Source organism: Panthera onca, chromosome E2, assembly GCF_046562875.1.
Source record: "Panthera onca isolate mPanOnc1 chromosome E2, mPanOnc1 haplotype 2, whole genome shotgun sequence".
Classification (NCBI taxonomy): domain Eukaryota; kingdom Metazoa; phylum Chordata; class Mammalia; order Carnivora; family Felidae; genus Panthera; species Panthera onca.
The window spans coordinates 34,545,104-34,570,339 of record NC_138353.1 but is presented as its reverse complement, the minus strand read 5'-3'; the positions used below and the strand labels follow the sequence as shown (position 1 = coordinate 34,570,339).

Sequence of the window (25,236 nt, the reverse complement as noted above, 5' to 3'; positions counted from 1 at the left end):
GTCCTTGAGTAAATTTCTCAGCTAAGGTAAAAAACCTGCCATAAGAAAGATGGCTAGATGTGACCAATTGAGGGCTCTCTGATTTTAATGTAAAGAAAAGATTCACGATCTCATAACGCCTTGGAACACAGCTCACCATCCCATCAATCCTCATGTTTCATTCATTGAGCCATGTGCAGAACACAGATAGCAGAAGAAATAGAGCCAACATTGTTGCAGACATCTGGTCTACCTCCCTCTGTTCCCTTTATACAGGCTGGATTGGGGGTTGGATACCTGGGAACAGAGAGGGGACTAGGCTCACTTGGGGATAGAATCTAAGCCCCCTGCCTTCTGTTTATGAGCTGGGCCTGTGAGGCTCCTCTTGTCCCTATCATTCATTCATTCATTCATTCATTCATTCACAAACATTTACTGAACATCTTTATGTGTCAGACTCTGTTCTGGATTTTGGAGATGCATCAAGGAGAAGCCTGACAGGGGCCTGCTATCATGGAGCTGACATTCTGCTGGGGCTGAGATAGACAATTAACAGGGAATTGAATAAACAAACAAGATCCAGAGAGCACTAAGTTGAATATGACTGCGAGAAACCAGGGGAGTCTCTGCCTGAGTTGGCCCCGAGAGGGGAGAATTCTGATACCTGACTTGAGAGGCCAGTGGGGCTGCCTCTGGTCAAGGGTGGAATGAGCATTGTGCAACCAACAGGCACCAAAAAGCCATGGAAACCACAGACCCTGCCGGAGGGGCGCACAGGCAAGGCCCTGCCTCACAGCTTAGTCTTGGTTTGGGGTGAGTCCCAGCTCACCACTTACCGATGTGAGGCTTAAGGCAAGCCATGTAACATTCCTAGTTCTCCATGTTCCTACTATAAGGTGGGGATAAGCATACCTCCTGTCTACTAGATTGCTGGAAGAATTCAATAAGCTGACTCATGCCAGGTGCTGTGCACAAGGCAGGACTGGGGGAGCCTGAGATCCACACTCTGGGGTCTTGTGCAGCATGTGCTCTCCTGGGCACAGGAGAACTGAATTTGGGTCCCACCTGTGCAAATTCTGGCCTTTGTCTTATTGGGTGTGAATTTTAATTAGAGTGTGAAAGAGGTGAATCCATGAGTATTGTCATCCTCAGTGAGCTGGCAGAAGGTAATGGGATAGTTTCAGAGCCTTCTGAAATAAAGGCAAATACTGCACACCCCTCCGTCCGTATCCCTCTAGAAGCCTCTGGAATCTGAGTTGCAGTGGTTGAGGATGGGAAGAATGACAGGTAGATTCAAACCCAGACACCATCAGCCGGGACTCCAATGGCTCCAAATGCAGTGCCCTGTGGCAGACTTGGACTGAATGACAGGGGGCCTGGGGATGACTTAGTCTTCCTTCCTCAGACAGGGAGCCTGGAGCCTGGGGCTCGCTCCAGGTCACTCCATGGGCTGGAGACCAGACTCCATGGCCCATGGATGTTTACTGTTCTGGCTGGTGGCCCAGCTGCAAAGGGAGGGAGGTGGGGCTTCCAGGAGAGTTAAGGCCTTCTCTGGCAGCTGAAAGGGTGGTGTGAGAGAGAATGCAGGGGATGTGCTGGGGACGCGGTGACTGTGGACTGGAACGGGAAGGCAGAAGAACATTTAAGCTGAGGCCCCACTGAGTGCTAAGTATCTCATTGAGTTGGATAGATCTAGTCCCATTTTACAGAGGGGGAAACTGAGGTGGTTCAGAGAGTTTAAGTAACTTGCTGAGGTCACACACTGGTAGGAGGCAGGACTGGGAGGCAAGCTCGGGTTTGCCTGATACCAAGTCAGTGTTGTTACTTTTACACTAGGCCATTGAACAGATGTGGGGACTGAGGTCCAGAGAGTGGCTGCTCCCCTCTCTTCTCCCTTTTTGTCTCCCTGCAGGCAAGTGGGGACACTTTGGCAGCACCAACCACCCCCTCCCCATTCCATTCCCAGGGTTGAGCTCTGGGTGATCTGCGGGGGTCAAAGTCGGTCACTTCCCCCTGTGGCCCCTGCCCTTGCCGAAGGCCCCTTCCATTTCCGTGTCCTTGCAGGAAGAGGCTGCCCTCCCAGGATGATGAGGCTGAAGAGCTCAAGGCACTATCGCCAGCTGAGTCTCCCATGGTCGCCTGGTCAGACCCGTCCAGCCCGCAGGGCACCGAGTGAGTCCGGGGTTTCAGAGAGTTGGAAGTCTGGGTGGGGATGACCAAGAAAGAGGAAGTGAGTGGTGGGAGAGAGGGTATGGACATTTTTAAAACCCTCCACCATAGCTTTGCCAGTGGCTTCCGAACAGTAAGACAGGGCTGGGTCTCCTGTCCTGGCTGCTCCTGGCTGGCCTAAGACTTCGGGAAAATCTGCAGAATGCACTCGGACTCTGGTCCCAGCTGTGTTCACAGCCAGCAGTACCCAGAGAGGCAGGTGTCTCTGCACAGACACCTCATTGTAAAGGAGAGGTTGGCTGCTGGCAGGAAACTCCTGAGAGGGTTAGCGGGTACAGCAAGGACCACAGGGACCTCCAAGAGTCTGAACACAAGGAGCTTGTTAAAAATACAGATTCCCAGACCCTGGCCAGACCTGCTGGATCAGAACCTCAGACAGTGTGCCCTGGGGGATTCACATCTTCACAAGCCTCCGGGTGATTTGGATGCACTGACCTGTGGGACAATGTTTAGAGGCCATGGTAAGGGCATTGGGACCTGGGTCTCTGACATCTAACTATTTCAAGGACTGGGACAATGGGAGATGTTTTCCTGAAGAATCTGAGTTGTCTAGTTGATGATGAGTACCCTGGCCCCAGGCTCTGGCCTGGAATCTCCAGCCTGTCCCACCACAGCTCCTGGAAAGGCACAGGAGGCACTGGGCTTGTCTTCCAGCCTTTTTTTTTTCCACCCACAATTTTATGGAGTTGGTTTCACAGAGTTGTGGAAAGTTCAGAAAAGTTAAAACAGGAAAAAACCCCCAAACCTCATCCAGAGTTCAGTGGTCCATTTTAGTACGGAGTCACATCTTATGCAGTAGGGTAGGGGTAGGGTTAGAGTTTAGTATCAGAAAACAAGGCGGAAACCAGGTATAATAATAAAAATTACTCTTGAGGTCTCTTAAGAAGTTCAATGTGGAGATCCATGTATTAGCTAGGTAGGCTAAGCTGCTGTAACAAATAGACCCCACAGATTCAGTGGCATAAGTAACAAGATGTCTCAGAAATCATAATCATGTCACTAGACACATGTTTCAGGTCAGTGGACCTGAAACCCCCATGCAGTCATTTAGGGACCCTGCCGACAGCAGTTTTGCCACCTTCATGTGGCTTCCAAGACCCTGCTGGTCACCCCTAGAAGGGGGGAACACCAGACAAGAGGTCCAGGAGACCCATGTAGTATGTGCATCACATGCCCCCGATGGGAGCTCGCCTGGCCACACGTGGGAAATGCAGTCCCTGGCCGGGTGTCTACGTTCCAGCGACTACTCTCCGTGGGAGAGAGCAGAAGTTGGCAAGCAACCAGTGTCTCCACCATACCTGCACACTGTCTATTGTCAGGACCTTCACACTGCCTGTCTCCAGCCTGCTTCCTCCAGGGAGCACAAGGGGAGTAGCTGGCTTGAGTTCCGGGGCCTCAGTGTATGAAAACAAATAGAGGTGAAAACACTCGTATTACACTCAACTCAGCAAGATGGTCACAGTGAGGCTACAGCCGATTCACGGCCTGTCTCAACTCAGCCAGGGTGCTTGCCTCACCCGATCACCCGAGGGGGCTGTCAGGCAGCCTCGCTCACGTTCATTCCCTCTCTGCCTGTCTCTCTGTCTCTCTTGCTGCAAGTGCATACAGTTTAAATTCCTGTAAATTAAAAGGATATCTAATGTATCTGCACCATTTTTTCCACCAATATTTCCTACGCCTAAAAAAGTAGCCCTGTCCCCTCTTTGATCTGTCCCAGACACGAATCTCATGTGAGCCCCAAACTGGTTAACAGCCCTGACCTGAGTTCCAAGAGTTTCCCCCTCAATCACGAGTGGAATCAAACTTTTCTCAGAACTGCTCATCTGAGGCAGACCCTGCGTGGTACGTTCTCTAGAAGCTGGGCACTTGGGGGGTAGCCCCAGACTGAATTTCCTCCCCGGAGCCATTAAAGTGGATTCGATGTTTCTGATGTCATAGGGAAGCTGGGACAGTCTTTACCTCCTCCAGGCCAGGTGGGATACAGATGCTGTTCAGTTCTCGCCCAGAGGCACAGGGGTCCCGTCCCGTTCAGCCCACTCAGCTTTGGGTGGTGTTTCCACAGTGGCCAGGACCGCGCAACCTCCACGGCCAGCCAGAACAGCGCCATCATCAACGACCGGCTCCAGGAGCTGGTGAAGCTTTTCAAGGAGCGGACAGAGAAGGTGAAGGAGAAGCTCATCGACCCCGATGTCACGTCTGATGAGGAGAGCCCCAAGCCCTGTGAGTCCAGAGCTGGGATGGCTCACTCGGCCAGAAACAGGCCCCTCTGTAAACTCATGGGGAGGGTGGCCCCAGGGAATGGTTGGGCTGCTCAAGAGAAGCCCAGATCCCCACTGTCTGGAATTTTGAGTCCTTATATACAGGTTTAGCTATGTACCCAGGGGAGGGAGTAAGGTCACAGTTCTGTCCGATGATCCAGTTGTACTTGGCTCCCCTCCCACAGGGCAAGTACCTTCACTGCCCCTTTCCCGTTGGTAGGCAGGTGGTTCAGCCTGGGACGCATCTCATGGCCTTATACTCAGATAGTGTCCACAACCCACTCTGGAACCAGTCTTCTTTTTCAGAGGCCCCAGCTGCAGTATTCTCATGGGGCTACCTGAAGGTTTCCTGTTTTCAGGATTTCAGGAGTGAGAACTCTCTTGCCAGGGAGGTTTTCCAGGTCTTCCAAAAGGAGGACTGTGCCTCAGAACTCAGGGTGCCAATGATGGACCTCACAGGGCCTGACTCCAGTCCAAATGCTAGAAAGGCACATTGCACTTAACAAAAGTCAATCCCTGGGTCACCAATGACATTACCTTCGATGCACAGGGAGACTTGGCCTCATTCAGTGTCTGGTTTCAGAGATGTAGGAGCTGAGGTTCCTGCTCTGAAAAACCCAGAACAAGGTTTCTCTAGTCTCTGGCTCCGGGTGGCAGGAGGCTGGGGGTATTAAATGCCCCCAACCCTCCAGAGGGACCCAAGGGGGTCTAAACACAGATGCCTAGACACCTGGTGGAAACATCCAGCCTGCCCAGAAACACCTCATTCTGGGCAGCTCCTGGGAGGCAGTTCCAGACTGGTAGCTGGTAAGAGAGTCTGGGCGGGTGCCCAGGGTGCCCTGATCAGGAGCTGTGCAATTTGTTGCATGCAGAGCTGACAGCAGGCTGTGGGGTGGGGACAGGGTCCCCTCGGCTCCAGTCCCGGAGTCTGCAGTGGGGAGCTTTCTCTCTGCATCCTCTGCCTGAGCCTCAGGGCTGGGGTAGATGGTCACTGGTGTCATTCCACAGCTCCAGCCAAGAAAGCCCCAGAGTCGGCCCCGGCGGTAAAACCCACCGAAGCGGGACAGGCGGAGGAAGAGGAACACTATTGTGACATGCTCTGCTGCAAGTTCAAGCGCCGCCCCTGGAGGACGTACAAGTTTCCCCAGAGCATTGACCCGCTGACCAGTGAGTCTTGGGTGTGCCCGGGAACTGCCACCACGTACTGTGTGAGGACAGGAGAACAGGAGGGAGAAGGGGGCAGGGGAAGGACAAGGGCAAGAGCATGCCAGAAACAAACAAAAAGCCCTGAAATAGGAACCTACAATCACACCCACCTTACAGACAAGGAGACTGAGGCACAACTAATTAGTGGCAGACCCAGGAGCCCTGACTCTTAGCCGAGTCTACTCTCTACTTTGCTCTTGCTGGCTCCTCCTTGGAGCTGCTGCTCTAAGCAGAGAAGGGCAGAAGTTCCTCTGACATCTAAAGTGACTTCCCCTCACTTCCCTTTCAGCCCATGTGCTATTCCTCAGGAATGACAACCCTTCCTGTGGCGCAGCACTTTACAGTTTACAAAGAGTCTCCTGGCCTTTCTTAGCTGAGTTCCCTGGAGAGGCAGGCAGGTGCCGGAGACAGACTTTCCCAAGGTCACACAAGAAGTCCTGTGGGCGCAGGACTCCAACCCTGGTGTCCACTGGGCCTCTAAAGTGACCGGGTGACCTACGGTATCCATCCATCCACCCATCCATCCACCCATCCATCCACCTGTTCATGTGTCCATGTGTCCATCTTCTATGCATTATTTACTATGGTGTATTTACAAGCAGCAAATACATTTTTGGAAATTTTTCAGCAAGAATGAGAGCAAAAGTATTTTCTAGTTAGCTGCCTATTATGAAATAATGCCCCTATAGTCCCCCCTCCCCCTCACTGAGTACTCTGATTTATTAGGGCCTAGCAGTGATTTATGTTTAAATCAAAATAGTTTTACACACACACACACACACACACACACACACACACCAGTTATAGAAGCACCACATCTAGTACTTGTGAGAATAGACAAGTGGAAAGGGAGAAGTCCCACCCTGAACCTACTGTGAGGAGCCCTTCTCCAACTGACGTTCTAGCACGTTCCTGCCCCCTCACTCCCCTGCAGACCTGATGTACATCCTGTGGCTGTTCTTCGTGGTGCTGGCGTGGAATTGGAACTGCTGGCTGATTCCCGTGCGCTGGGCCTTCCCCTACCAGACGCCAAACAACATCCACCTCTGGTTGGCGATGGATTATCTGTGTGACCTCATCTACTTCCTGGACATCACCGTGTTCCAGCTGCGCCTGCAGTTTGTCAGAGGGGGAGACATCATTGTGAGTCCCGGGCAGGTGGAGGGGGCGGCCGGGGCCTCAGGAGAAGCCCTGCCCCCTGCTGCTGTGGTAGGCGAGATAGATGAACGAGATCTCAGAAACGTCCACCCATGCTTGTTCAAATCACATGCTTCAAATACTGGTCATGGGTGAAGTGGTTACTGGGCCACCCGATAGAATTAAAGATGGAGAAGCGGACCAGAAAATGACCTTCAGGTGGACCTGGTTCAGATCCCAGCTCTACCACAACCAGCTGAAGCACCCCTCTGAACCTCAGTTTCCTCATCTGTAAAATGGGGGTAGTAACTGTTCCCACCCCATAGCGTTGCTGTGAGGGTGGATTGAGATGATGTACGCAGATTGCTCAGAGCCTAGAACTGCTGGCAAATGACATTTCCTGGGGGTCCCGCAAAGAGCATGCCGTTTGAACCGGCTTGAGACCCTGTGCACTGGCGCAGGCCCCATTACCGGGGAGGAAACTGAGTCCCGATTCTAACTTGGCGAAGGCAGGGGGCCCAGTCCCTGTCTCCCTGTGCAGGTCACTTTCCAAAACGCCACACTGGTGGTGCCTGCTCCTCTGTGTGCAGGCAGGTTAGGGTTGTGTCTCTTAAACGACTTAGAGGAAAAAGAATTCCATGGGCAGTCTTTTTCCAGGCCTGATCCAAGCAGTTGTCAGTTTCTCGGTAAACAGGGTTGCAAATGGTCCAGTTAGGACCAACATGCTAAGACAATAAGCCTGATACTGACTTTCCAGCTAGGAAATGGGAGTCTATCTGGGTGACCTTGGACAACTCCCTCCTTCCAGGAGCCTCCACCTCCCTACCTGCAGATGCCAAGGCTTTCACGGGAGCTCCCAGCGGCTTCTCTGAGAGGAAAGCTGGAGGCTCTGCAGGCATTTCCAAGCTGCTCCCACGGGGTCAGAGATTAAGGTCTCGGGCCATTTCATGGTCAACATTCCATTTCTTTCAGACGGACAAGAAGGAGATGCGCAATAACTACCTGAAATCTCGTCGCTTTAAGGTATGTGCCAGGAGTGCAGATCCCAGTGGGTCTCGGAAGGTGGTTTCCGGGGGCCCTGGATGCTTTGGGGCTTGTGTGACGCGATTCCTGCCAGGATCGCTCAGGGCAGGCAAATGGGCTTGGTGGCGGAATGCTCTCCGCCCCTTCCTGGGGCAGTCTGACCTCACCTTCCCACTGAAGGTAGAGACCCTGTCACTCACCTAGCCCCAAACCCTGGGGCTGCCTGTTTTATACACCCTGTGCTGTCCCACTGGGATTGCAGATGGACATGCTCTGCCTCCTGCCCTTGGACTTTCTCTACTTGAAGTTCGGTGTGAATTCCCTCCTGCGCTTGCCCCGCTGTTTGAAGGTAGGCTTCCCGTCCAAGGCCTTCAGCCCCTCCGTGCTCTGCGCTGGCACTGACATCTTAATGTCTGCCCTGAGCGACACCGGGGAGGGGGGTGGGGGTCGGGGAAGGAAACCAGGGTGGTCCGAGGGGAGATGGGAATTTCCTTACAATGGTTAGAGCTTCTTAGTTGTGCTGTGTGTTAGGTATTGTCCTGGAACTTTAGAAGTACTTACGCCTCAACCCCATGAGGTGAGTGTTGTTAGTACCAGTGTTTCACCAGAGAGGTTACGTAACTTGCTGTAGGTCACACAGGTAGGAAGGAATGGCGTCCGGGTTTGAACCCAGGCAGCCTATCTCCACCGTCTATGCTTTCAGTAATTACAGAAACACAACAGAGGAACTTCCGCTTTATGAGGGCCTGCATCTGAAAGATGGGAGCACTGAAGCTTGAAAAGCTTGAGTGACTTGCCCAAGGGCACAGGAGCCAGGAAGTGCCCAGGGTGGGTTTGGATTTGCAGCCCTATACCTGTTTCCTTGGTTGTTGCTCAGGGTCATTACAGCCGTCCCTCCTGCCACTGGGGCAAAGCGCCCTGTGTCCCAGTGAAGGTGACACAAGGTCAAGTAGAGACCTGGTCGCTGTCCTTTAATGTGACCGGGGTAGACAGCCAGAGCACTTGGGATCCCCAAATGGGTTTTCCTGGCAGACCCATTAAATTCAGCTCTCTCCTTACGTGATACTATGGCCTCTTCCCCAAAACAGTAATGAGGGAATTTACAGAAGAGGCAAACACAATGACCTCAATAACTTGGAGAAACAGGGCAGAGGAAAATAGGAAGCGTGCAAGTCCTCTGATGAAAAGAAAGCACATCTTGCTGGGATTAAGCACGGATGCCGCTACTGAGCTTCCCGGCTGCCAAGAGGCAGGAGGAAACTGGAAGTGGCACCAGTCCTCGCTGACACATGCCAGCCCCCTGGGGCTGCAGAGGCAGGTTGCTTTAGAGCTAGACACCAGAGCAAGGAAGGCTGGATCCACAAGCCAAGCTTTCCTCCACATGTGGCAGCGGGATCCATCCCTGGGTTCGCACGGTGCTTGTGAGTGTGCGTCACTCGGCTGCCTGATGTTTACCACGACTGCGGACAAAACTCTGAGCCTAAAGGGAGAGAGATCCAAGCCCACAGCCCCCTGCATCCAGTGCAGACTCCGGAGGGACACTGGAATGACCACCCGGAGGATGACCGGCACATCCCTCAGGGAATTTCCCTCACTGCCATTTTCCAGTGTCAAACAACATGTGTGCAGTGTAGCGTAAGGGAGGGAGCTTGCGGCTTTGAGTATGATCTGGGTTCAAATCCTGACTGTCACCCAGCAGCTGTGTGCTTTGGCCCGGTGGCTCAACTTCTCTAAGTACCAACTTCCTCTCTGTAAAAGGAGAATGACAACACATACCAATAAGTAAAGAAGGTGATGCATATAAAGTGCAGTCGTCGAAGGTGCTCAGTAAAGAAGAGCAGTTACTATTACACTTTTATTGTTATAAACAAGTCTTTGAAGGATCTAAGTCAGGGGCGTTAGAGATGCTGTTTCTTTATAAAATGTCTTCCTTTATAGGTAAATGTTGAAAACAGGGTCCTTAACCTGAGATGCGTGTATCCCTAAAAATTTCATGGCAGGCTTCAGAAGTCTGGGAGTCCCCTGACCCCCATGCAGACTGTGAGAGCATGACTGGGTGTGATTTCTAGGGGAAGAGGGGCTATTGTTTCCAGCAAACTGGTACATGGAGTTCTTCGCCCCCACCCCTCAAAGGGCTGAGGACCCCTGGTTTTGAATGCTCACTCTCTGCCCTCCTCCGGGGGGCACTGCAGAGACAGCCCTCTGTTCTGGGGAACAGACCAGGAGAGTAGAGGGCCACCCCCACACATGGGCTGTCCTGATGTTTTGCCTTCTTCCCAGTACATGGCCTTCTTCGAGTTTAACAGCCGCCTGGAATCCATCCTCAGCAAAGCCTACATTTACAGGTGAGATGCCCTACACAAACAACACACACACACACACACACACACACACACACACACACACACGACACAGGCCATTTGCAGCAACTATAGAGCTAGGCATTCTCTACCCACATTTCTTCTCCTTTCAAGGCCCCCTAGCCGTGCAGGCCCCAGCACTACCGGAAGCCAGGCCTTTTCCTGGCCCTTCTCTGAAGGGATGTTTGTTTTTTTTTTTAGAGAACCAGGAATGTCCCGTTTCCCCCAATTGTGAGGAGGGCACACGTAGGTTGAGATGCATGGCTCACCCGTGTTTCCAGGGAGCCGGGCCTCATTTTGGTCTCAGCTCAGGGAACTGAGCCCTGCAATCTAACTCAAACATGGGGGAATGGTGGCCACCTCTTGGATGTCTGAGAACGGGGCACAAGATCAGCCAGGCCACGCTCAGGGACAAAGCTTCCCCACATTGCTCACGGAGTGGCACTTCTCTGCACACATCTGTCCCTTCTCTGCCCCTCTCCAAGGGTACATCCCCGTCTGGTCCTTCACTCCCCCAAAACTGTCTGCACATGGAATTCGGGGTCGTTCCAGCCCCCGGCCTTGATAGCTGGCTGTTCACACACCACCGGCCCTAGCTGGCGCAGTCTCAAAAGAGCATCCGCTTGGTGCAGTCCGGCCACTGGCTGGGTCCCCGCAGCCAGATGTTCATCCTGTCAGGCAGCGGGGCAGGGCTGTGAAGCTCCAACAGGGCGATGTCTGAGGTGGGCGTTGGGGGAGGTGAAGGTGGACTTGTTCCCAGCAGTCCCTACCCTTGGGGTGAGGTGTCATGGCCGCCCTTCCTGCCACTGTGTTCATGCTTTTCCTTCTTTCACAGGGTGATCAGGACTACGGCTTACCTGCTCTACAGTCTGCATTTGAACTCATGTCTGTATTACTGGGCGTCAGCCTATCAGGGCATCGGCTCCACTCACTGGGTTTACGATGGCGTGGGAAACGGGTGAGCCACAGTCTTCTTCCTGGGCTGTAATTCACAGTCCTAAAAGTCCCGGAAGGGAGTCCCATCGCCACCACGTTACTGAGGCCACCTTGCTCCCAAGCCACCATTGACATGATAAAGCTTGAGGACCACGTTTCCGTGTCCTCACTGAGCTCACATTTCCTGAGCACCTGCCACGGGCCGGGCGGAGGCGAGCACAGACGTGAACAAGGCTTGCTAGAAAGATCCTTTCAGCCTCCCAAAGTGTAGTAGAGTTGGCAAATTCACTTCACATGTGCGTCTACCCTTCTACCCCATGGTCACGTCCAAGTGGGAAGGAGGCCGGAGCACACTTCTCCACATTGCTTCCTGGCTAATCACCAGCCGTGCAGAAGCTGGCACACAAGGCGAACCTTCCTGCCAATCCAGAGAGCTGCCTTACATTATGGGACGTGCTCAAATAATGATGATGGCAACGGTACTGCTACTAATAATAGCGACAAGCACTTAGAACAGACAACGCTTACTAGGTACTGTTTGAAGTACTTAACCTAGCAATTCACTTAATCCTTCCAGTAATCTTCCAGGACACGAGGTAGGTACCGTCATCATCTCTGTTTCACAGATGAGGTAACAGATGTGAAATGATCTCCCAAGGTCACACGGTGACTTCATAAGTTCAAGAGCTGGGATTTTAACCCCGGCAGCGTGGCGACAGTCTACACTGGCGTACCATCTGCCCGGTGCTGGAGAGGTGTGGAGAAGGTGGCATGGGACAGTCAATTCCAAAAAGTTACGTTTGATTTTGGCCTCGGTAGGTGGAGAGAAGGGACAGAGAACCCCTGGGGGAGGGAGCGGCCCATAGAAAGGTGTGGAGGTGCAAAATGGTGGCATCAGGGCACTGGGAGCCATCTTGTGTGGTAGAGAGGATGGTCCAATACTGTGGCCACTAGCCACATGGGGCCACCAATTACTTGAAACGCGGTGTGACAGATGTGAATTACACGCAGGTTCGGAGGACATGAAGAAAAAGTCAACTGCCTTATTGCTAATGTCTAAAATACTGGTTACGTGTCAAATATTGATTTTGATATTTTGGGTTGACTAAAAAACATTACTGAAATTAATTTCACCTGTTTCTTTTTACTTAGCAAAAAAGTAGCAACTAGAAAATTTTAAATTACATTTATATGGGTCGCATCATATTTTTATTGGATGGTGTGGTTCTAGGCAATGGAGAACCAGTAGAGAGTTCTTTTTTGCTGTTCTTTGTTTCATATATCTTTATTCTGACTATAAAAGAAAGATCAGGGAGCGCCTGGGTGGCTCAGTCGGTTAAGTGTCTGACTCTTGATCTCAGCTCTGGTCTTAGTCTCAGGTTTGTGGGTTCAAGCCGTGCTGGGCATGAAGCCTACTTAAAAAGAAAGAAAGATCAGGAACATACTTCACTATATTTCTTTGATTCTAAGAGTCAGTTAATTATATGATACAATATTGAGTCAACACAGCCTTTTGGAAAAAAAGAAATATTACAATAAATGTACACATATTGTAAGATACATCCTAATTTTAGAAATGTGAAAATGTGGAAAAGTATGTAGCCCACAGGGATATGCATTATATCATGCATATTTGCCCATCACTGAATTGTTTTCAAGCCACTGTCTACACCCGCCCCCCACTGCCCCGCTGTACAGAGAGGCCAGCATCCCTTCAACCATTCCATCATCATTGGGCGTGGAAGGTGTTTCCAGTTCTTCTGTCTGACACGTGATATCGCAGTGTGCATCTCTGTATATGAATCTTTGTCCTCTGGCCCGATTGTTTCCTCACACTGAATTCCTAAGGGGAGACGGCAGGGCCAAGGATATGAACATTTTTAAGATTAAAAAAATTATTATTATTTTAATTAGTACACTATGTTCTTAGAGCAATTCTAGGTTTACTGAAGAGCCGATAGGAAAGTACAGGGAGTTCCCATATGCTGCCACATTTTTTTAATACTTAAAAAAATTTTTTTTTTATTTTGGGGACAGGGAGGTACAGAGAGAGAGAGAGAGGGAAAGAGGGAATCAGAGAATCCCAAGCAGGCTCCACACTGCCAGCGCAGAGCCTGATGTGGGGCTTGAACTCACAAATGGTGAGATATGACCTGAGCTGAAGTCAAGAGTTGGACGCTTAACGGAGTGAGCCACCCAGGCGCCCCTGCCACATTTTCAAAGGTCGGATGGATATGGAAAGCTAACCCAGTTACCCTCTCACCTCTTGCCTCAAAACCTTTTAAGCAGGGGGATGACAAGACCCTGGGGGATCTCAGAAAGGGGACTCTGCTGGTATTGGCGGAGGTGGGGACAGACATAGAGGACAGGAGCAGAGGAGCCAGTTAGGGGGAGCAACAAAAGGCCCAGACAAAGTGTTTCTGTGATCGAGAGAAGGGAGGGCAGTGTGGGAAGGAAACCAGAAGCACGCGAGGTCCAGACCAGGGGAGTGAGCCTGGAGATCCAGTGCACAGGCTTTAGGGACAGGAGGCCAGGGTAGGAAGAATAGAAGCTGTTCATTGAAATTAGCTCAGTGACCTTGGCTGAGGCCCTTCCTTTTTCAGAGACTCAGTTTCTCCTCTACAACATGAGAATAGTCTTGTATTCAGATTTCTTGTGAGGAATAATAAACTAATGTGTGTAACACGTCCAGCTCGTGCCTGGATGGGAGTCAGTGACCACCTCCTGGCTACACTCATTCTTATGGGGAAGCCGGCATACCAGGAAAGGGGTTCCCAACCTGGGATCCAGAGATATAAGGGGGTCCCACTCCCAACCCTGGAAATTGGAGCCCAGTTTTGAGGACTTGCTGGCTTCCCTAAGGAGAAGATTGCTAGCTTTCCATATCTATCCATCAAAGGGGTTTGTGCCCCAACAAGCTTAAACCCAAGTCCCAGGAGCAGGCCTGGCAGGCCCATCATGGGAAGGCCCAGGATGGAATGGCAAGCAGGGAGGGGGAGGGCAGGGGACAGCTGTCTGGGACTCCCTTCTGCAGGGACCTTGGAAGGGGCACACTGTCTTGGCCACACTACTCTTCTCCAAACGAAATCCTACAGGGAACCCCCAATATGTGCCACAAAACCACAAATGGTAAAGGATTCCTCCAGAAGTCCAATATCATGGGTAATAATCACTTTCAAAATAGTGACCATTTGTTGAGTGTCTGCTGTGAGCCAGGGGCTTGAGGACCCAAGTTCCCACAGAGCTGGGTCCTTTATCCTGCTCTGCTTCTGCCTGGCCTGGAGCATGTAGGGGTCCCCACAGGACACAAGGACTTCAGGGAGGCCTCAGAAATGCCAGGCCAACAGAAGATTCCTCCAATCAGAAAGAGTGTGGGGAAAGCTCTGGGGACGTTGCTCATGTCGCCTTTCTGTCGGGTGGCCTGGCAGCCCCCCCCCCCCCCCCCCCCAAGCTCCCAGCCAGAGGTCAGCTGTGTCTGTGCTTATGGCTGCGCCCTCTGGTGGCTGGGACCAGTATGATGGGGGACTTAACAGGGGAGGCCTGTGTTGTCCTGGGATCTCTGTGTAGGGGGGGGGGGTGGCGGGCAGCCCTGCCCCAGGCCTTGTAGCTAGTAGTCAGAGGCAGAGCACCCCCCTCAACTTCCCAACAACCTCTGCTTCCCCCTCCCTGTGCTCATTGCACGATTTCTTGCCTGTCCCCACCAGGGGGTGAGCTTCTTGAGGACACAGGCAAGCCTGTTCCCCACCGCAGGCATGTGGCAGGCACCAGTAACAGTGAAGGCTGTGGTCGCTGACGTGTACTGACAGCCCGTCAGTTCTAGCACCTCATTTCATCCTCACGATCACCCTGTGAAGGATGTTTCACTGCCATCATGCCCATTTTAGGAGAAAGAAGCTGAGGCTTGCTGAGACTGAGTAGTTCGTCCGCATCACGCAGCTAGGAAGTGGCAGAGCTGGGTTCGAGCTGGGGCAGTCCAGCTCCAGGGCCTGTGTTCTAACTATGACTCTGCATAATTAGCTGGTGAATGGAGCTCAGGGGAGGACCCGTTTGGGGCCATCCTCGCTGGATTATCTGCTAGCCGGATCATGTTCTTGATTGTGGAGCTGTGCAGGGACCTTGAAAGTGTGCGTGTGTCAGGACACGGGAGCCAGGGCAGGCTCTGGATGCCTCCTGGGTGCCCTGGTAGGAAGACAGGAAAGCCAGCTGGGATTGTCCTGTCTTTAAGCTCTGTTGACCTCACCCATTGCTGACCCCTGGGAAGGCACAGCCTGAAGGCGTGAACAGGTATATGAGGGACTCTTATTTCTTTGTGATAATGAGATCAGCTTGGGGCATCTATTATTCCTTTTACCACCGAGTGGGACCCCATCACCCATACCTCCCTTCCCTGGATCATGTGCCTGTGTAGAGTGATTACCAACAGTGGGGTGACAGCTCAGAGAAACGTATGGCAACCTGAGTTCTGATTCCAGCTCCAGACCTTGCCAGCTGGTGACCCTGAGTGTTTCCTTTCCCTTCTGGGGCCTCAGGTTCCCTGTCTGGAAAATGGATGGGCAAGGGAGAGGGTCAGAAAAGATAGCCCTCAAGGTATCTTCCAAGTCTGATGTTGCTCTTGCTTTCCATGAACCAACATGGTGGGATGGCCAAGGGAAGTTGGTGGAAATTGAAAGAATATTGAGGGAGCCCAGGCATCAGGAGTCAGAAGACCCTGGTCTATCCTCCTGCCAAGTGTTTTGAGCAGTTTCCCAGAGCCTCAGTTTCCACATCCGTAAATGGGGGTGATAACATGCCCCTTCAGGGTTGGGGCAGAGCCACAACCCAGCAAGACAGCATCTGTGAACACACTCCAGAAAGTACAGAGCGCTCTATGCACGTGCAGCTGTTTTCCTTGCACTTAGAAGGTATAAAGGTTTTCTTTTTTGCACAATGCACATCTGTCAGAGCAGGACACCCAGGCTCAGCACGGTGGGGCCTTTGCTGACCGCGGTCCCCTTCTTCTCTCTCCAGCTACATTCGCTGTTACTACTGGGCTGTGAAGACCCTCATCACCATTGGTGGGCTGCCCGACCCCAAGACACTCTTCGAAATTATCTTCCAGGGGCTGAACTATTTCACCGGTGTCTTTGCTTTCTCTGTGATGATCGGACAGGTACCTGGGTCCCTGGTCTGGCTTGCCACGCACCTGCCTGCGGGGCCCGTCTCCTTCCCACCGCTGCCACAGATGTCACCGTCTGTGGCCATTTCTTTTGAACTAAGCCTGGGAAAGAGCACAGGACCTCGAGTCAGGAGGCTGGAGCCCTGGGGCCTGCCGGGTGAAGAGGATGGTGCAGAGGTCTGGGTCCAATTCTTCTCTGCCGTTGCTTCCATTTGAAATGTCAGTCCCTTTGGGGTGTCTTTGGAGAGCTGGGCCTAATGGCTTTCTGCAAAGCCTGGGAATTTGGGCTGTTCCCTTGGAGAGAAACCTTGAGAGTATCTAATATGCTGGGGGTGCATCTCATGTTCTAATCAGCACATGGGGCCGCAATCAGCCAGCCTCAAAATTGCCTCTAGGGGCCCTGCCCTGCAGGGCAGTACACTGAGTTATTTCCTCCAGTAAGTTCAAAGTGGCCTCTGGCACCAAGGGGCCATGTCGTACCAGAATCAGCCCAGCCCAGCGAGGCATCTCCTCCTGGTGGGGCCCCAGGGGCCCTCACGTCCCATGTCCACCTTGGAGATGGAGTTTCCCTTGTCAGACAGTCCCCTGTCTCTGTGTGTAGACATGGAATTCCCTGTCTCCTGATCCCCCTTCCTCGAGCACCCCTGGTCACTGTAGAGTAAACATGCCCATGACATGTCCCCAGAGCCCCACTCTGATCCTTGACTTTTCCTCCCCGGCCCTAGATGAGAGACGTGGTGGGGGCCGCCACTGCAGGGCAGACCTACTACCGCAGCTGCATGGACAGCACAGTGAAGTACATGAACTTCTACAAGATCCCCAGGTCCGTACAGAACCGTGTCAAGACCTGGTACGAATACACCTGGCAGTCCCAAGGCATGCTGGGTAAGACCAGTGCCCCGGCTGCCAGGCAGCTACCCCCTGGCCACCTCCTCCCGGGGCCCTGCCTTTTTGGTCCCAACCTTTGACCCTGTATCCCTGGGGTCCTGAACACTTACTTAAGTGAGAGGGGCCTAGGGAGGTCTGTGAGGTGCCCCAGGCTGGGCCGTCGAGAGACCCCTGAAGACTTGAGAGCCGTGTCTTCTGGATGCCCTGCCCTCTCACTTCACCTGCCTTGAAATACATCCCCATCAGAGATGGAAGTACAGTTGAAATCAGGAGAGAAGGAAGACCCCCTCTCGCTTTCTCTTTCCATATACACACATACACATATATTGTTTGTCAACTTTTTGATGTTATGCTTTCCTTCTGAAATTATTTGGCTACAACCATGCATTTCATTCACCACTGTTTCTGCCTTCTTGTCAGAAGAACTGGGGTGTGCCCAGGAATTCTTGCAAAGTGGGAGAACCTTAACCTGTACGTTGTTTTCAAATGTAGTGAAGTTTTTGTGAATTCTAAACGGAACCCTTCATAAAATTTGAATATGCTATTTATATGTTGATTTATTTACAGTTATGTTTTTTCCAGTTTCCTTTTTATCTTTGGGAGCTAGTAATTTCGTTTTCAGAGCATAGACATCATTTTGGAGCCCTCTGACAAGCCTGTGGTCCACTGACTGTGTGCCTTAGAGCCCCCTCAACTCTCTCAGCTAATTAAGGAGCCCCCTCACTGCTTCCATGGGCTTCCCTCTGGCCTTGAAGAAGCTACACCTCAACTCCAAGCTCTCCTGAGCTGAAGGTGTTGTCAAATCTGTGAGTGTAGAATCTTCATTAGCGTCCGTTGCTACTGTGCTCACTCTACACAAGGCACATTCACGTGCATTGCCTCGTCTGTGCCAGTGATGGACTTGTGACATCTGAATCATTGCCCCCTTTCACAAGGGCGCACATTAAGGATGAGAGAGGGCTCTGACCTGCCCAGGGTCATACACATCAGCTCTTGAGCCCATAAATAATTGTGGTGGAGTAGAAGGGAATCGGGATTGGGGTCAGGTTGTGCCTTTCTTGTCCCCAGTACTGACATTCATTCTGTGCCAGGCTCCCCATTCATTCAGTGCCAGGTCTGAGCACTGCAGACCCATCACGGGGAAAAATAGACAGGGCCCCTACTCTCCTGGGACTGGCCTTGGAGCCCCACGGCCTGTGTGGGATCTGATTCCATCCCCCTGGGCTGCGAGCAAGTCACTGCCCTCCTGAACCTCCCTTTCTGTAAGGTGGGGGTTATAGTAGTGGGCACCTCTTGTGTTGCTGGGAGATTTAATAAAACCATCTCTGTAAAGCTCTGTAAAACAGTGTTTGAAATACCTCAGTTCTTGCTAACATTCTTAGAGCATGAGGAGGACAGACTAGTATTAACAAACCATTGCAATAAAGAGTGTGATCAGCGCTACAGCACAGAGACTGCTAACATAATAGCGGGTGGGGGAATCTCAAGAGAAGGCTTCTTGGAGGAGTACTGGGTTCTGAAGGATGAATGGAAGTTAACTACGGGGGTGTTTCCTGCAGAGGCAATAGCATCCAAAAAGCCCAGAGAGGGTACTCTCCCAGTATAGAGTGGTTCTAGATAACAGAGGAATGGCGTGGCTGGGGTCCCATGTGGGGGGAGTGGGGGGTAGAGGCCTGGATGTGTCTCTGACCATTGCCAGGGTCTCCTTTGCAGATGAGTCAGAACTGATGGTGCAGCTTCCGGACAAGATGCGGTTAGACCTCGCCATCGATGTGAACTATGACATTGTCAGTAAAGTGGCTCTCTTCCAGGTATGGCCCACCTAGCGCCCTCATCCCCAGGGTTCTGGGAAGCCCCAAGCCCCCACCCTCCTCTAAACGGGCATTCTTTCCCCCTCCTCCTGGGGACAGGGCTGTGACCGACAGTTGATCTTTGACATGCTGAAGAGGCTTCGTTCTGTCGTCTACCTGCCCAATGACTATGTGTGCAAGAAGGTGAGTGGCCCGAGGCAGCTGCAAGGCAGTCTGGGATTTACAGCGCATCTCCCTGCTAGGAGCTGTGCTGAAGGGGGTGCCTCTGAAGGCCCAGGGGGTTTGCAAGCCCAGGGAGAGCAGAATTGCTGGGGAGGGACAGAGACTATAGCACCAGTGAGCTGACCCCAGGGCTCCTGGGTTGTTTGGCATTGAACTCAGGTGTGCCTCAGGCTTTGCTCCTTTTGACACAGGACCAGGGGAATCAGGACGAGGAACCCCACTTTCCAGAAAAGGAAAGTGACCAACCTAACGAGAAGTAGGTCCTTGACTGTGTAGATGAAACTGCTCCCAGGGTCTTGGGCTTCCTTTCAGAAAAATGGGGCAGCAGAAGGGCTGGGATAGGTCAGAGGTTGCAAACTGATGGCCTTTGCATAGCAGCCAGCCCATTCGTTGTTTTGTGTTTTTTTTTTCCTAATCCTAAAAAAATGTTGAAATAGTCCCCAACCTTTAAAAACTTGAAGGTTTTGGGGTACCTGGGTGGCTCAGTTTTATGAGCATCCAACTTCAGCTCAGGTCATGATCTCACAGTTCATGGGTTCAGGCCCTGCACCAGGCTCTGTGTTGACAGCTCAGAGCCTGGAGCCTGCTTCGGATTCTGTGTCTCCCTCTCTCTCTCTCTCTGCCCCTCCCCTACTAGCACTCTGTCTCTGTCTCTCTCTCTCTCTCAAAAATAAATAAACATTAAAACTTTTTTTTTTTTAATTTGAAGCTTTGCATAGAAAGTCAGATTTCTGGCTGAAAACAGAAAAAAATCTGTTAGCACTGAGCCCTCCTTTCCTAAATAGCAAGAGTCCCCTGAAGGGGAACATTGCCCTCCCTCCTGATGCCACAGGCCCCACCCCTCCCCACTGCCCCATACCAGGCCCCCCTCACTCCTTAAACCACCCCTCTGATCCTGGAAAACATTTGGATTTGAACCCAGGGCTCCACATGTCTAGGGCTTCTGCTTCCATTCTTCAAGGTGAGACCAAGGTCACCTGGTGAGTGAGTGGTTAAGGTGGAAGGACAGGAACTCAGGTTTGAGTCCTCTTGTTCCCAAGCTGTCAAGACAGGGGTGAAAAAAAAAAGCCCAAGCAACCCCTGTAAGACTCAGGAAACCAGCCCAAGAAGGCCCCCATCTCCAAGTTGTATGCTGTGCAGCAGTGAAGTTTCTGGAAGCAGAGAGCCCAGGGAAATGGGGAAACAGTGTTACAGATGGTTGAGAATTTAGAGAGGCAGCCCTAGAGGCCAAGGGGTTTGGGAGCAATAGAGTGATTTGTCTGATGCTGGAGCTGCTTCCTAGCTGTGCAGCCTTGGGGCACTGGCTTCCCCTCTCTGACTCTCTCTCTTCTCATGGGTAAAGTAGGGATATTGAGGGTACCGCCTCATGGGATGGTTGTGAAAATTGAGTAAGTTGTGCCTACAGAGTTTGGCACCGTGCTGTCACAGAAGAGGTACCATTGCTGCTGTTATTATCCTTGAGGGTAATGTAGAATCTACTGCAAATGAGGAAGCGTCAGCCAGGTGGTTGGAGTCGGCAGGTGGAAGTGAGCCCTTGATGAGCAAGTGCGAATGGCACCCTCTGCTGTCCAGTTTTGCTCCGCGATGATCTCTCTGAGACACCCCTGGAGCACCCCGCCCTCACCGCCCCCCCAACCAGGGCTGGTTAGTGAGGTGAGGGTGAGCTCTTTAGACCCTTCAGTCCGTGTCAAATTGAACACAGAATCAGGGAAATGAAACTTCTCGTTTGTTAAGAAGCTCATGCACGTGTGAGATGTCCAGGAAACGTTTGTCAGATGAATCAGAAGTGTAATCAGTTTACCTGCCCTTGATCTCTGTCCTTTCAGGCGTGACCCACAGGAAGTAGGGGTCTGTTGGGGGCATGAGGATCAGAAGGTGCATAACAGACAGGGTTTCTGATGGCAGTCCAAAGCAAGCTATTCATTCATCATTTGTTTTAATTTGGGGCTAAGACCATTGAAATAGTTTGCTACAGCTTCTGTAACAAAGGACCAGAGATTGGGTGGCTTAAACAACAGAAATGTATTGTGTCACCATCCTGGAGGCTGGAAGTCCAAGATTAAGGTGTCGGTAGGGGTTGGTTCCTTCTCAAGGCTGTGAGGAAAGGATCCGCTCCTCTCTCCTTGGCTTATAGATGGCTCTCCCCTCCCTGGGTCACTTCATGTTGTCTTCTCTGTATGCCTGTCTCTGTCCAAATGTCCCCTCTATAAGAACACCAGTTATGTTGGGTGAGGGGCTCACCCAACTCCAGTTCGGCCTCATCTTAATTTAACTAATTATATCTGCAATGACCCTCTTTCCAAAGAAGTCATATTCTGAGCAACTGAGTTTAGGACTTCACCAAGTGAGTTTGGGAGGGACACAGTTTAACCCACAACAACCATAAAGTCTGGAACCAGACCGTCTGGGTTCAAATCCCTGCTCTCCCCTGGCCTAGCTTTGTGCCCTCGGGCAAAGAGTTCGTATCCCAGTGCTGTTGGGGATTAAGCAGGCTCAGACACATAAAGCACTTAGAACAGTGCCTCGCACAGACGAACATTATACAAGGGCCAGACAACATGATTGATGTTGTTTTCATTCCTATTTCAATCAGCCAATGCATACCAAGCTCCTGAAGTGGTATGTGGTAGGCACAGGTATCAGCTTATTGTATGAACCACTGTTGGACTTTCCATGCCTCTGGGCCCTCCACTGGAGTGTATCAATGGGAGTTTGCAGAATGCATTGCACCCGCACCTCCTAGCTTACCTCGAATTTTGCTTTCCATCACACCACTAACTCCCCATATAACCCTGTCAGGCAGGTTCGGGGTGGCCACTCTCCCCAATCCACAGATGGGGAGACTGAGGCCCCAGAGGGGAAGCGACCAAGTTGGTGGTGGGGCTGGATGCCGGCTCACGTTCCTCTGTGCTGTGCCACCAGCCTCTGGGCCCAGCCCTGCTGCCTTTATGGTCATTTTGGGAAAGGCCAGAGGGGCTCACCCTTTCTCTGTTTCAGGGGGAGATAGGCCGAGAGATGTACATCATCCAGGCAGGACAGGTGCAGGTCTTGGGTGGCCCTGATGGGAAGGCCGTGCTGGTGACTCTGAAGGCTGGATCTGTGTTTGGAGAAATAAGGTCAGAGGGACGCTGGGGTGAAATGAGGAGACGTGGGCCCCAGCTGGAGGGGCGGGTGGCCAGCGGGTGGGACTTCGTCCTCAAGGGCTGTGGATGCTGACATATGCAGGGTCGGCCCCGGCTCTGCGCCGTGTGGGGCCGCCACCGTGCTCCAGGCAAGAAGTAGAGAGGAGCACTTTAGTGGGATCACAGCCACAGCCTGCCACATCTCACCTCCCTCCCTTTTCTGCCCCAGCTTGCTGGCTGTTGGTGGCGGGAATCGTCGCACCGCCAATGTGGTCGCCCACGGGTTCACCAACCTCTTCATTCTGGATAAGAAGGACCTGAATGAAATTTTGGTGCATTATCCCGAGTCTCAGAAGTTACTCCGGAAGAAGGCCAGGTACATTATTTTTATTAAAAAAAGTCTGTATACACTTCAGTGTGCATTTCGTAAAGACTAAAACTTTCGCTTATATAACCGTTGTACCTTTATCAAAATCAGGAAATTCAGTATTGAAACGATGCTATTATCTCATCCCTAGTCCATCTTCAAATTTGATTAATTGTCCCAGTCGTGCCTTTTATGGACTTTCCTATCTTCTTTTCTATTCCTGAATCCAGTGGAGGACCACCTGTTCATTACACTGCCTCGTATCTGCAGTCTCCTTCGATCTGGGTTCGTTCCTCAGCCTTTTTCCATCTTTAGTGACTTCGAAGAGGACAGGCCAGTTATTTTGTAGAATGTCTCTTCATTTAGATTCAGCTGATGTTCTGATATTTTCTCATGATTACCTTCAGGTTCTGCATTAGGGCAGAAATTACTCAGAAGCGATGTTGTGGGGGCGCCTGGCTGGCTGGGTCGGTAGAGGATGTGTCTCTTGTTGTTGTTCAAGCCTCATGTTGGTTGTAGAACTTACTTTATTATTTTTTTTTAATTTTTTTTACTTTGATTTATTTTTGAGACAGAGAGAGACAGAGCATGAACGAGGGAGGGTCAGAGAGAGAGGGAGACACAGAATCTGAAACAGGCTCCAGGCTCTGAGCTGTCAGCACAGAGCCCAATGTGGGGCTTGAACTCACGGACTGTGAGATCATGACCTGAGCGGAAGTCGGACGCCCAACCGACTGAGCCACCCAGGTGCCCCGAGCTTACTTTAAAAAAAAAAAAAGGGATGTTGTATTCTTCTTAGAGCAGCATATCGAGAGGCATGAGATGCTGGTTTCTCCCAGTATTATTGATGATTTTCCTTTCCATCACTTGGTTAATTAAGCCTTCTGGACTCTAAAGTTAACATTTTTCTCTTCGAAATTGATAAGTAATTAGTGGGGAGTCACTCTGAGGCTATCTGGACCTCCTGTTCCCCATCAAGCCTTCACTTGCTACTTCCAGTGCCCATTGAGGGTTCTTGCTAAATCAGTGATTGCCGCAGTGGTTGCCAAATGGTAATTTTCTGACTCCTACGTATTGTGCCTTCTACATTTATTAGTGAGCATTCTACTTTAAGGAAGAGCTTTCTCTTTCTTCCCATTTATTGGTTTATTCATTTATCTATATCAATATGGATTTGTTTTGTTCCATAAATATCACGTTACACTCATTGTTTTGGTGTCAAATTGCACTACCTTAGGCCAGCAGGCGCCTCTTCAGGCTTGCTCTTGTGACTCTTTGTAACGTCCCCAAAACGTTTTAGCACTTTCTTGCTAACAGCCACAATAAGATGCTCTGGGGTCATCTTGTGCTTTCCCTGCCACATCCCTGGAAATGGCCATTTGATTCCTTGTAGGTGGAAATGGTTTTTAGAAACCAACATTTGAGCACTCCGTGTGCTCATTGCTACTGGGGTGCTACTAGGCTCTGAAGTGGGCAGAGCTGGGAAATACACCCACATGCAAATATGCATAAATAAGTGTAGGAGCACCTGGGTGGCTCAGTCAGTTGAGTGTCCGACTTCAGCTCAGGTCATGATCTCATGGTTCATGAGTTCAAGTCCCGCATCAGGCTCGCTGCTGTCAGTGTGGAGCCTGCTAGGATTCTCTCTTTCCCTCTCTCTCTCTCTCTGCCCCTCCCCCACTTGTGTTCTCTCTCTCAAAAATAAAACAGTAAACATTAAAAAAATACGTGTATCTATATATGTGTATATATCAACATCTATTTTTCTGTCTGTTTCTGTGTCTGTACCTAACGATTTCAGTCCAACACCATGGAAATCCTTCTAATCTGTTCCTTTCCCATATTTGGTAAATTTCTTCTCCAACCCTGAGAAATTTAGCTCTCTTTACCCTCATTACATTAACTCCTTTGTTCGGTCCTACCATATAGAGAAAGCAGTTTCAGAATTGCTCTCCCATACCACTGGGGTGGGGGCTGGGGAGAAGCCTTCTCAGCAGAATTCAACATTTGGTGCATTTCCTTTGGTCTTTATCCTGAGTGTCTACGATGTAAGTGTTGTGTTCAGAGTTATTTGGATTCATTTCTTTTTTCTCCCTTTAGTGTGGGTGTTCTGTTCATGTGAAATACACCCAGGTTTGCATCCCATTTTTTATGATTCCTCTCACCCCCAATCCTTGTTGATTTTTTGTTGTTTTGAATATGTCAAACATTAACATGGCACCCAAAGTCATAATGCAACAAAATGGGATGCCCGGAGACTGTCCCAGCTACACCCCCCCCCCCCCACCACCGGTTGCCCCTATACAAACCCAGGCTCATTAGTTTCTGCTGCTTCCTCAATGTGTTTCCTTCTGCAGAAATGGGCAGATGGGTGAATATTTTCTTTTCTTTTCTGTCTCACACAAAAGGTAGCATACTGTAGACTTTCTTTTGCACTTTGCTTTTTTTCACATGACAACAAATCCTGAGAAGCCTTCTCTATCAGGCCATAGACCCATCTGCATGCCTCTGATGCTTGCAGACCATTTCTATGAATGGGCGTT

General features: G+C 51.1%; 1 protein-coding gene across 5 annotated transcripts in view; it reads left to right on the top strand.

The window, feature by feature from the left end:
* CNGB1 (cyclic nucleotide gated channel subunit beta 1) overlaps positions 1-25,236 on the top strand; it is a 75,911-nt gene that overhangs the window by 32,824 nt on the left and 17,851 nt on the right. For all 5 annotated transcript variants that reach the window (XR_014136248.1, XR_014136247.1, XR_014136245.1 and 2 more), the window contains 14 exons: positions 2,044-2,151; positions 4,271-4,428; positions 5,475-5,633; positions 6,607-6,815; positions 7,782-7,832; positions 8,095-8,181; positions 10,113-10,177; positions 11,028-11,150; positions 16,136-16,277; positions 17,009-17,168; positions 18,885-18,982; positions 19,082-19,165; positions 22,202-22,320; positions 22,556-22,702. Coding sequence is in view for 1 of the 5 variants with exons in the window: in XM_081791549.1 (XP_081647675.1) it covers positions 2,044-2,151; positions 4,271-4,428; positions 5,475-5,633; positions 6,607-6,815; positions 7,782-7,832; positions 8,095-8,181; positions 10,113-10,177; positions 11,028-11,150; positions 16,136-16,277; positions 17,009-17,168; positions 18,885-18,982; positions 19,082-19,165; positions 22,202-22,320; positions 22,556-22,702 (1,710 nt within the window). In the remaining 4 variants the exon portion in view is untranslated. The remainder of the gene's footprint in view (positions 1-2,043; positions 2,152-4,270; positions 4,429-5,474; positions 5,634-6,606; positions 6,816-7,781; positions 7,833-8,094; positions 8,182-10,112; positions 10,178-11,027; positions 11,151-16,135; positions 16,278-17,008; positions 17,169-18,884; positions 18,983-19,081; positions 19,166-22,201; positions 22,321-22,555; positions 22,703-25,236) is intronic.